The sequence below is a fragment of the Coturnix japonica genome, chromosome 1 (assembly GCF_054131305.1).
Source record: "Coturnix japonica strain WE chromosome 1, WE-NBRP24, whole genome shotgun sequence".
Taxonomy (NCBI): Eukaryota; Metazoa; Chordata; class Aves; order Galliformes; family Phasianidae; genus Coturnix; species Coturnix japonica.
The window spans coordinates 80,005,953-80,018,355 of NC_140663.1; the positions used below are offsets into that span (position 1 = coordinate 80,005,953).

Sequence of the window (12,403 nt, forward strand, 5' to 3'; positions counted from 1 at the left end):
CTCAAAGTATTCTATCATTCTGTGTAAACTTCATAGCACTGTTCTCCAAAGCTGTGATGCTTTTTCAGTTTTTGGAAAAATAAGTAATTGGTAAAAATCTATAGTGATTCTTTGGGCTTTCTACATCAGCCTACAGAATGCAATTCCAATTGTAACTCTGGGGAATTCGTGTTAGCTGGTAACTTTTCAGGCACTTAGTCTGGTTCCGAGCAGAAAACTTCATAGAAACCAGCTGCTATATTGGCATAAATACCATATGCCTGTAGATTATTGAGTTAACAAATCCAGGAGCCTTCCCCCCAAAATAGCATTTGGACCCACTTCAGAATGCCCTTGATATGAGTCCTCAGTCCTAATTTTTTAAGAGAAAAAAACTCCAACCTGTAAATGGATTAAAAGATGACAAATGTCATTTCCTAACTATAATGATCTGCAAGAAATAGCTATGTTTTAGGAAATACATGTCAGAAGCTTGTTCTGGTGATGACAGAAATTATGTTAATGATGCCATGGGAAAGATACAGAGTGATGAATAAGACCAGAGCAAAACAAAGCAGATGACAGCACTGAAAATGAAGGGAAGAAACTTACTGAACTAAGGATAGAAAGGTTAAAAGGTTAAAAGAAGCTATACATGTGCTCTAAGCTTGAGGCATTTTTTCTTAACAAGGAAATTGCAATGGCTTGTACTGTCATGAATTAATATTAGGAGAAGAAAAATAAAACTGGTTTCCCAAAGGCCTTGACTGCAGAAAATATGTGCTATGACACCCCCTTTCAAGGCAAGAAGAGAAAAACAGGGCTAGACAGCATCTTACTCATTCACTTTTGTTTGTCTGTACTGCAACAACCTTCTTTGCTTTCGGAGCAATTGAGCAAGGCCCTCAATTTTATGACATATGCAAGTTATAAGCTGAATGTGAAGAACCTGTGTTAGGTTCTTCATAGCACTTGAAATGTGTGTTCAAATACACAAAACAGGGACCCTTACATAAATCATCCAGTTGCTGTAGCGCTTCCTCAGGTTGTACAACACAGACGCCTCATTCAGATGGGTCAGCATGGCCATGTCCTCAATCATGTCAAATTTGGGAGGGTTCATTGACTGCACATCATCTTCTTTTATAGTCATGGTCTGCGAAGACAGACAGAGAATAGAAAGTCTAGAAAACACTTAGAATCCCTATCAGTTCCCCTCCTTAGAGGTGAATGTATTAGCTCTCTAGGAGGAGGTCCTCCTGCTCAATGTGGTCTAAGTAGGTAATTCCATTTGATCTCACAGACATAAACAGAAGCAGGGAAGGCTGAGATGCTATAGGGAAGGAGAGCAGTATGGCTGTGATGCCATGAGATTTGGCTCTAACTGTGGAGTTTTACCTCCTGGGATCCAAAGCTGGTTGCACATCTCTGCTTGCAGTGTTGTGCAGAAGTTGATGTGCCACCAAACTCCTATTTTTCTCTTGGCAGGTTTTCATTTGTCACCAGCTACTGAGGCTTCCTGTTCACAAACCATTTCACAGATGATGTGAACCAGGCAGCAGAGCTTAAACTGAGCCAGATTTGTTCTGGGGCTTGCTGCTCACTCCTCCTTAGCCATGGGTCAGACAAAAATGCTTCCATACCCGTCCATCTGTTGTCTCAACGGTCACTTTGCCACCGCTAGATTCTGTTATTTCAGCTTCAACATAAGCTTTCTTGTCATCAGGAACCCAACATTTTTTTTTCCCTGTGAAATTAAGGAGAAGAAGGGTTCACAGACTTGAACAGAATAATAACACCATGCTGAACTGGGATTGGTAGGGTTAGTTTTACCACAGAAGCAGCACGAAACCTCAAGGACCCCAGCCAATCATAGAGCTGTGGGAGCTGCATGCCAAAACAGAAGGTGCAGGGCTCATGAATGTTGTCTCTCCTTTGAAACCACCACTTGGCTTCCCTAGATCCTCCCAGCACAAGGTGTCACAATATTTCAAAAATGCTGGCTGACTCTCAGCCTCCAAGGGAAATTCACAATCACTAGCACTGATGTGCAGATGGAGGAACTGAGATCCAAGCCCATACAAATCTGTTAGCTAAAAACTCACAACGAACATTGCTATCTGAATGAGGAATTCAGCCCTGCCAGCTATCAGATTTAACCTTATTCCTGAACATTCTCCTGAAGTTTGTCTTGAAAAATAGCAATATTAATAACTCACACACGGTTGTGTCTGCTGCTTTTTAGAAGTTTGGAGTATCTGGACTAGACTTCAGATGGCTCACTACAGCTACTACTCTCAACAATGTATTCATAGAATCATAGAATTACTCAGGTTGGAAAAGCACAAGGGCGGGATGACTTCCCTAGTCCTGCTCACCACGCCATTCCTGATACAAGCCAGGATGCCACTGGGTTTCTTGGGGCCACTTGGGCACACTGCTGTGCTCATATCCAGCTGACTGTCCACCAGCAAATTATTAGTATTGCTGTGGTTATCGGCATATTTATTTTTACTATTGCATCTCAGAACTCATGTGAATGCATTTCATGAAAAATAACTCTTGGGAAGCTAAAAACTAGCACTGGTTTGCCTATAAAATGTATAAATCAAGCAGATGGAAACATATATTCAAATCACAGAAATCCTTGCATTACCGGAACATCAATGCATGATGATTTTCTTTCAAATGGACAAAGACGAAGAAGCAATCTCTCTTTTATCAGTACAGTACAAATACATCTTAATTCTAAAACTAGACAGTTGCTATCAGTACAAGCTGATAGGTTGCTTCCCTTCAGCACTATCAGAGGCTTCTTGTAGCTTTGCAGGAAAAAGAATCACAAAGTTGGTTGCGAGCTGCCTCAAAGAGCAGCAATAACAACAGGGCTTCACAACCTGGTTTGCTCTCCATCCCCCAGATATATTAGGGATGCCACCCTTATCTGGGTTAGCTGGCCACTGAGTGCCTATATGGTACTGCAACTCACCATCAAAGGCGACAGTTTGTGCCATCATCAGCTCCTTCTCACTCTTTCGGAGAAAGGGAGCAGCCTCCCCGAATTCCGACATGTCCATCATCTTGGCAAGGTTTCAAGGTAGTACAGCTCAAGGAGGAGAAAGAAAAGGACCTGGTCTACAGAAAGAAGAGGAAAAAATGTATTTCTTGTACCAGAATGTGGCAGGTGGCTGATTAAAACAGACTAATTTGAAATGGCAATATCGCCTGCAGATTGGTGGCTTTACTGCACCCTTAGCTAAACCCTTGCCTGTTTCAGTTTAAAGCCAGCCAGATCCTGTGTGGTTCAAAGCCCTGACACTGGTTGCAGTCATCTCCACAGGAGAATTCAATCTTTTTATGACACAAATGTTGCTTTAGAACAGAAGATGAAAGGCACCACTTGAGGCTGTGACTCTGAAAACCCTGCACTAGATCCTCCTGGACAGCTGCTTACTTGAAACTCCAGCACAAGGCTCCAGGGACACAGGCCCATGTTCCTGGTGGAGAAAACTGTTGCTGGAGCTGGGTACAGCTGGTGTCCCAGCAGTGCTGCCCTCAGATGGTGCCCTTCAGCCTGGCAGAAACCCAGGGCTTGCCCACCACGGGAATCCCCATACAGCAGGGCAGAGGGCAAGCTGCAATGCTGGCACAATGGCTTTGAAGCTTTTCATTCTGGTCTGAGTTTATTAGTCCATCTTAATGCCGACAGTGCTTGTTTTCTCAGATAACACAGCCATGGTATTTGGGGATTTCTTATCATGAAAGAAAGGCTAGGGTCACACGAGTGCAACTGATTAGCTGGGTTTCTGAGCACTAAGGAGCTAACTGGTTATCCTATTCTTAATTTTATCATTTAGAAAGCATATAGACAACTCAAGTCGGTGGTGCTTCATATAATGAAAATTTTATAAACACAAATCATCTTTAAGGAAAATTAGTCCAAACAGCCATATCCAGCTTTTTATTAAGAGTTAATTTGATTCCCGTGTCCTTTCTACAACTGCATCAATGAGCTGACATAGATGTATACACACAAGTACATATAAAAATGTACACACACATATATAAAATACTCAGGGTGCTGCCCATAGAACATCCATGAAATTCCATTGCTAAAAGATGTCCATCCCCTTCCAGCTCCCATCCCCAGTTTAAGAAATTCAGGTATTCTCTCTTTCAGATCAAGATACTCTTCAATTACTACCTGAAGCTACACAAAGGACCCTCAGGTATTATCTTTTCCCTTATTCTGTTTATTATGCAGTATCCAGAACAGCTGAAAAAGTTTCGAGAAACCTGTCAAGACTTTTAAAATTTAATTCAATTACTTCCTAAGAAATTGCTGTAAATCTAAAAGCTCCTTACCAACAAAGGCATTTTTTTTTAACCGGAGCATATTTCTCTCAGGGGAGTGCAAAGCCCTAAGACAGCAGAACTGTCTAATATTTAACATCAAGCCCTCTCCCCGTGCCACAGGGAAACCTTGGGATCATTGGAATTAAGAGTTTATACATGCACAACTATCAGCAGTAATTCTAACATCATCTGAAATGAGCAAACTTCCCATCTGGAAACAAGTCAAAATTGGCATGACAAAGTCTCTTTCCTATGGGAAGTATGTTTAGCTCAGCTCTGGTTGGGCAAAGAAACGACATCACGCATCTAAACAGAAGAGTGTTAGAACTTTCCACATTAAACACACAAAGATAAGAAGTGCCACTCCAGTCATTATCTCTAGGATTTAGGAGAGATGCTTACAGGTCCAAATATAATAATCCAGACCTTTCCTATGTAGACCTGTTCCACTTGTAGGCTGCTTTGGGACAATTATTCAGCTATCACGTTCTGATGCAATTTCATCTTAATATATATTTAGGGCTTACCACTATGGCAAGTACTTTATAAAATAGGGTATAACAAAGTGCTGCTGAGATGGGAGAGAATCCCTTTTTCTGCAGCAGTCTCATGTGCCAAGAGTTAGGACAGAGCCCAGGGCCCAGGGAGCACTTGATAAGCCAATCCACTGAAAGATATGAGAAACTGGAAGTGTTTGACTTATGGTCAAAGGATTCTTTGTAAAAACTGCTATAATCAGGAAGGACAAGACAGAGCTAAATACATTCACTTTCCTTTCAGTTTGTTTTGTCTAATAACAAGGAGGTAGCCTTTGCACATGAATTTTGGAAGTTCCCTGGTTACATCTACTCTTTAGAAGGCCAGTATTGTAACACAAATTTAAGCAGCACGCCCAAGAGTACCAAAAATTTGGTGTTGCATTCAAGCTTGGAAAGCAGGGATATTGTCTTTCCCTACTGTGGCTGTTGGAAGAGCTACCGTAGTGCTGGTAGCTCATCTGCCATAGCATCAAAACCCATCATTGTCTGCCTTCAACAGGAAAATCAGTAAATCTCCAAGGGTGGGTCTAAAGAAATCCTTGGTACAACATGCTGCTTAAAACTGTGAACTACATAAGTCATCGTTATCTCTTGCAGATGACAGAGAAGAAACAAACATGACTTACAACTATTGGTCAACCAGTCCACTCAGATACACAATTACAAGTGACTTGACACCATCCTAAGTTGCTATTCTAGCTGACTAAATGAGTGAAATGCTGTTAGAAAAGAAGTACCTATTTTCCATGCTACTATTCAAGCAGCATCACAGGACAACCAACACAGTGCTATAGGTTTAGAGGTAAAACTACTAATAAAACTTAAGCCCCATGAAAAATGTATCACATCAAAACTAAGGCAAAGTGTTAGAGCACAGCTGGGCACACACACTCAGAAGTGAGAGAGGTTGGTACTCACCCTGTAAAGCGCACACAAAGTGACACCGATCTGCCTGGTCCAGACTTTATATGCACCACCTCAAGGTCACCAGAGATGGCTTTATAAAGGCATTGGACCTTTCCTTTATGCCTATATTTGTCTGTCGGATGAGGAGACAATGCTTGAGCAGGGAGCACTCATGGCCAAGGGACAGAAGGAATGCCAGAGGGGGAGTGCTCTGCGCCTGCTGCCCCTTGTCGCTCCATTCTTGATCCATGACTTCATGGGAGAAAACTTCCCTGCCTTTCCACTGTGTTTGCACAGGGGCAAGATTTGCTTCCCCACATGCCTGAGGGCTTGATTAGTGTTGGCTTGGGGAGAGAGGAATCAAGGTCTGCACAGATGTAACTCGCCTAGGAAGTAAGAAGCAGAACTTCTTATGCAAGAGGCAAGCGACTTTAAAGGGAATTTGGTAATGTGAGCCAAACAGCGTTCAAATAACAAAGCTAGGATGTGCATTCTCAAATCCAAAGCAAACATCTTAAATCCCCTTGCTTGGCCTCAGAGAATAAAAACTAATCCTGTCGGCTCAGGTTTGAGACAAACAGGTATTCTGCTGCTTATAACAAAGGTGAGATGGAGAAGGTTTTTAAGAATATATTGATTCTGCCTGGAAAGGGAAATACAGGTAATGAATAAAGTAAGCATCAATTTTAGTGATTGCTTTGCTTCAGAAAACTTGTTTATGGTTGAATTTAGGTCTTCTTATTATCAACTCATTTTTCCCGTTAAACAAGTGCCATAAGTAACACAGGTCTCGTTTCACTTTAGTACATAAAAAGCAAAACAACTGACACACTGAAATTGATTTGCCTTTACCAGCATGTATAGGTTTCTTTTTGTTCCAGAATAAACTGAATATGAAAGCTCAAAGGAAAAATAAATTCCGTGGGCAATGCTTATTTTCCACAAGGGAAGATAATATATTAGGGCTCCATAAAACTCAATTCCAAGGAAGCGAGGGGGAGCAGAGAGGTTGTTTACCTACAGCTACATTGAATTCTTAGATACCCACAGGAACAAATGGTTTTGTTTGTCACCAGGCAAGAAGAAAAATATTTGCATACCGAATCTGCTATTTTTAAAGCTGCTGCTTTGAGGACTGGGAGATGGAGGGTTGCGCAAAGTAATTACGGAAGAAATTGAGGGATTTGTGGATGTGATGGACTTAAAGACAGGAGACTGAGGATCTGAGTGCTTCAGTGTCCTGGTATTTTTATCATTTGGGGAATGCAACCAAGAGGCAGAGAATAGCTACTGCTTCACCACAGACATGCCACCTTCAGAAGGATATAAGCTAAGGAAAGGGCTTTCTGCTAAGGCTCAGGGTGAAGCTTTCAGTCCTGGATTACTCTGGAAAAGCAGCCCAAGCTTGAGCTGAAAATGATTGTGTGTTACACTCTGGCACTTGACTGGTGGTCAAGCTTTTCTCATTTTTACTCTTAAGTCAGCATCACTTCCCACCCTGCTGCTTTATAAGTACTCAGTGCTCTGCAACATGGATGTATTTTGATGTTGGATTCAACTCATAACCTTTTTGTTTTTATACTTGGCAACAAAGGAAACAGAGCTCATACTTCCAACTGAAATGAAAAGTGAGTGACTCTGTAAAGATCAAGGAGATGCTCCCAACCACATAATTCAAAACAAGGTAAATTACATGTGTCACCGAGATTCCAGGATAGCATTAATCTGCTGTCAAGGTGAAGAATATGATTATTTCATGCCATGAGCACATAGCACACTGGTGCTCTCTCCCTCCTGCTCTTTCCTTGTGCTACCAGCAGCTTTACTTCTAAGCACAGTATTCCCATTACCACCTACTTCATGTAGAAGGCATCTTTTACAAATACTCTGTTATCACTTACATGTTTTCTGTTCTGCAAACATTCAGCTTCTGTCAGCCCTGCATGAACACTGCAGTCTCTCTCCCATGCCTCCCTTTGCTTTTCTGGGGCTGTAAACAGCTGTTTCTATGGCTGATCCCATTTTACTTCCAATACATTTGTCACATAAAAGGGACACAATTCAGCAGTGGGTCAAATGTGATGAATTTATTTTCCTTGCTGACCTGAAGCGAATTAGCCCTGTACATGCTATTCCTGCCTTTCTGGAGCTTATTAGCTTTATGTTAATAAGAAACAGAATTCACAGCGTATTTCCACTAGATTACATTTGTAATGGTGACAACCGAAGACACTTGTCTCTTGCAGGAGCTACTTTTAGAAAGGTTAATGCTGGTCACTGTTTCTGAGGAAACAAGGTCCTTTGATAAGAAGTGCTTGTGACAAGCCTATTTTTAATAACATTACATATTGGAAAAGAATGCAATAACATTTATCAGCTCCAGACACAGATAGTGTCAATAGTGTGGCTTTACACAGAAAAGGTGACACCTGGGATCCATAAAAGCCCAGTTATGAAACCTTTTCCATTTTATTAGAAAAAAAAAACCAAAATCAACAAGTTTACTGTGTTATGATGAAGCTGGCCTTTAGACAAGTGTCTGCTAAGCATGCAGTGCAATAACCTGTCACTCCTGAAGAGACGGATCAGTGAGACAGAGAAAGAGTAGTGCAAGATAAGATACAGATGCTAGTAGAAAGCATCTCCAGAGTTGCTGTGCTCTGGGTTATGCTGGGCTTCCACTGAGCCTGGCATAGCAGTCCTCCCCAGATACGCTACCCAAGGAAGAGCTGCTGGTACTTACGTAGATCATCCAGGCTGCATAACACTCCTTGAGGTTGTACAGCACAGCGGGTTCATGGAGGTGGGTCATCATGGCCACGTCCTCCATTTCATCATACTTGGGAGGGTTCACGGAGAAGAACTGATCTTCCCTCACCGTCAGAGTCTGTCAAAGAAATGAAAAATCTGTCTATGTCAGCTAAAAGCTCAGAATGGAGATTAAATGCTGATGTGAAACTTGCTTTTTTCTCACCTCTCCACTCTGGGCTATCTCCTTCCATGAGATGCATCTGAGTAACCATATCTAAAGTGATAATTAGAGCTTTTTTTTTGTGGTCATCGATCCTTGCTGCTGTTTCAAGGGCACACGGGAACAAATAAAAACAAACTACTTAGGTACTCTTTGAAAAAGCAAATGTCATCCACGCAAGAATGCTTCTGGTAGAAGGAAAACATGAGTATCACATCCAGCAGCACATCCAAGCCCATTCCGTATGGGCTGATGCATTTTCTCTAGTGAAGAATTACAGTTTAACTCTTCAAGCTGCTGAGACCTGAAAAGGAATTGGAGGGAGAGAGAAGCTTAACCTTAAAAATAGTTGTTCTCTGCTACATCTCTAGAAGATGAGAAAATTGGCACTAGCCGTTCCATTTAAAGTTTATGACAGCCTGATTTGAGTTATTGGAAGGGGAGATTTCATGGCTTGTGTATGCCTTTAAGCCCCTTCTACTGTAGTACACATTCAAGCAGTGGGCACAGATGTCTGAATCCTTGGGAGGGAGCAGCAGCTCCTGCTCCTTTCAGGGTGATCATTTTAAGTAGTTTCCTCTGTTTAATTTTTTGACTATAGCTATCGTGTAGTGCACAAGTTTGCCATTGGTTGTACAAAGGCAATGTAAGTTTTTATGGGAAATAGAAAGTGTTTTCTTCTATGCCACTGGACTGGGGGAAATTATTTCCAAAATAGCCACAAAAATGCTTACATGCCTTTTGAATCACTGAAACTGGTAACCTATGGCTATCAGTATGCAGATCCCAGAGCCTGAGTATCTCTTCATGCTTTGAACTGCTGGAAGCCACTAGCAGGGGATGAATGCAGGAAACTGCATGAGGCCAGCAGCTGGGCTGCGGAGCTTGGCTGTTCTTCCCTGCTGGGTGAGCCGCATCTGAAAGCTGTCACGGGTGCCTATCCCTGCTGACATGTGGCCATCACACTATCATTGGGATGTTTGAATAGGTCAGGGCTCTAATGGGGAGCACATCTCCTGGGAGCAACGCTGGTGATGCTCAGAGCGAGGATTATTTGGTGCTGATAAATCAGCACTGGGCTGATTCATGGCCCCAAGAAAAATAAAAGAGGTGGAAAACAAGAGGAAGTAAGCCTCAGAATGTAATCAGTCACAGCTCTTTGGCTATAGAGATATTCTGCAGAAGGGAAAGTCTATTGTGTGCCTTCCAGAAGTTGGCATTCCCCCTCCTTTCTCCAAAAAGTTTCCAATTGCCAACAACGTCACCCTGCATTGAGGTCAGAGTCTGCACAATGGCACGGCTGCAGAACTGCTGCGCATCATTTTACTGGCCTCCACACACACCCGTTGCTTTCATTGAGTTCCCCTCCCCACCACTCTTTCACACTACTCTACATTATTCTTAACCCTGGGGGAAGGCAAGGAGTTAAACACCTCAATAATATATGGAAGTAGTTCAGGTTAATCTTTTCAGTATTTATTAACTAAGCATTTTGTTTGCACAGCACATCATTAGAATTCCCATAACCCACTCACCAGCTTTATTACGCACTTCTGAAGCTTCTAGTCTGAAGTGCTGTAGCCTTGATCAAGGCAGAAAAGGAAAAACAAAGCCATCCATTTCTCTCAAGGGCTGTATTAGGCAGCCCAAACAGGAAGCAGGGTGCTGCATTGGGCAGCCAGCCCAGGACTGTGATCTGCTCTCTCTGCTCTGCAAATTACATTTCCATGTCAATATGCAGCACTGCCCTCATTTACTTTGGAGGCCTTCAGACACAACATATCCCAGCACTTAGTGCCAACCTCCTGCAAGACAGCCTCCCTTTGTCTTCTCTGTGCTGCAGCCTCAAGGATGTAGGGCCTGGGTAAAGTGAGGTAGGGATGGGCGCAGCTCTTGCTCATTGCCCATTTTTGCTGCTGTTTATGTTTCAAAGGAGGAGAGAAGGAAAGAAAACATTCCTGCCTTTCTAAACACAAGCAGTTTTTCAGTGTTTTGCTTCTGTAGCTCTGCCTGTTAGCTTGACTCCTTGTCAAGGATTGTTTGCTGTCTCACTGCCGTATTTATCTTATGCCAAAAGCAAGCTATAAAAAAAAATATGCCAACAGTTCAATCGAGGAAAAAATTGCTTTGCGGAGATACTTAACATTACGAGAGCTGAGAAAATAGACCCTGTGTGATTGACGTGACACTAAATAGCAAGGAGCCACCGTGGGAAACCAGCTGTGTGATTCCTCAGTATTTACATTCCATAAGCAAAGGCAAGATGCTTTTTTCTTCCTGAAATGATCACCTCAGCTAAAGAGCAGCCAAAGATTGGTAAAACAAACCTGGGTTTAAAACAAGACTTATTTCCAGAAACACTGCATCCTGCCATAAGCTTGAAAAAGCCTGTGCTTCTGACATCGTCCAGTGACTAAAAGTTGATAGACAAGAAGCATTAGCACCTCCAAAAATGGACATGCCACTCTTCCCTGCACTGAAAACAACTGGCTGATGTGCGTATACAAATACATATTTATGCTTCAGTGTGTGTATATTTAAACACACTCATATGCATACTTAAGTGAAAAAAAGTTTATCTTCCCACCTTTCTCCTCTCAAATGTGGTGTTCCACACTTAGAGCTTAATACTCGATAAAAGAGAGTTTTCCCGCAGAGACAGGAACTGACATAGAGAACTGATCATAGGATCATAGAATGCTTTGAGTCAGAAGGGACCCTTAAGATCACCTAGTTCCAACCCCCTGCTATATGCAGCAACACCTCTCACTAGACCAGGTTACTCACTGCCCCATCCAGCCTGGCCTTGAATGCTTCCAGGGAGGGGGCATCCACAGCCTCACTGGGCAACCTGTTCTGGTGTCTCACCACAATCATAGTAAAGAATTTCTTCCAGATATCTAGTCTAAATATACCTTGTTATGATGCTAAACCTACCTGTTATGGTGCCATAACAAAACATCAGCTGAAACTGCAGCAAGGTTACGTGCACTGCTCTTCAGTCAATCCTGTTGGAAGAGAATTGATTTAAAATGCTTTTGTGTGTGTGTGTGTGTGTGTGTGATTTAAATATACATTATGTCTTCAGAGGGAAGAAATGAAGGAGGTGAAAAAATCAAATGATGTGCTTGAGACATTGCACAGAGCTGAAGTACCTGCCACACACACAGCTTTAGGCACTTCGGTATCACAATGTTCCAGAAGAGAAAAGTAAAAGAAGAAAAGAAATAGCACTTCTGGCAGAACGAGGTAAGTACTGAGTGCTGGGAAAACACTGAGGGGGAATGGAGCTTATGCCCTGCATCAGTGGAGGCCCCTGAAGCCTTGCATTAAATACTGTAACTCAGTGGCATGGAAACACCAAACAACACATTTGACAGGACCACCAGCCCAGCTGAGTAACTTGTTAAATTTTCATCAAAACTCACCTAACAGAAAACCTCAGGCTTTGATCCAGCACGTCCCACAGAAAGATCTCACCAGCAGCTCACTATTCTAACCTATTTATTTGCGAAAAGATCAATTGGGAACAACCTCGATTCATAGGGCTGCATCTGCATGACCCCATATGTGCACGAGGCTGTTAGTCTCACCTCTCCCAGTGCTGTCCTGTGGGTCCCATGCCTCTGCCATTATCCCAGTAACAGCTTCT

General features: G+C 42.4%; 1 protein-coding gene and 1 long non-coding RNA gene across 3 annotated transcripts in view; both read right to left on the reverse strand.

Moving 5' to 3' along the window:
- MYH15 (myosin heavy chain 15) overlaps positions 1-8,667 on the reverse strand; it is a 46,919-nt gene extending 38,252 nt beyond the window's left edge. Inside the window, exons 1-4 of one of the 2 annotated variants that reach the window (XM_085546329.1) lie at positions 8,524-8,667; positions 2,969-3,114; positions 1,623-1,726; positions 992-1,135 (exon numbers count right to left, since the gene is read on the reverse strand). In XM_085546329.1, the coding sequence (XP_085402455.1) occupies positions 992-1,135; positions 1,623-1,726; positions 2,969-3,059 (339 nt within the window). In that variant the 5' untranslated portion in view covers positions 3,060-3,114; positions 8,524-8,667. Of the gene's footprint in view, positions 1-991; positions 1,136-1,622; positions 1,727-2,968; positions 3,115-5,792; positions 5,850-8,523 lie in introns of those variants that run through there. The other variant, XM_015877821.2, reaches the window with a different exon arrangement.
- A 253-nt stretch (positions 8,668-8,920) lies between these two features.
- LOC146762541 (uncharacterized) lies at positions 8,921-12,403 on the reverse strand. Its single transcript, XR_014945771.1, has 3 exons — positions 12,345-12,403; positions 11,689-11,759; positions 8,921-9,055 (listed from the first exon to the last, which is right to left on the reverse strand). It is a non-coding gene; the product is annotated as an uncharacterized LOC146762541 (long non-coding RNA).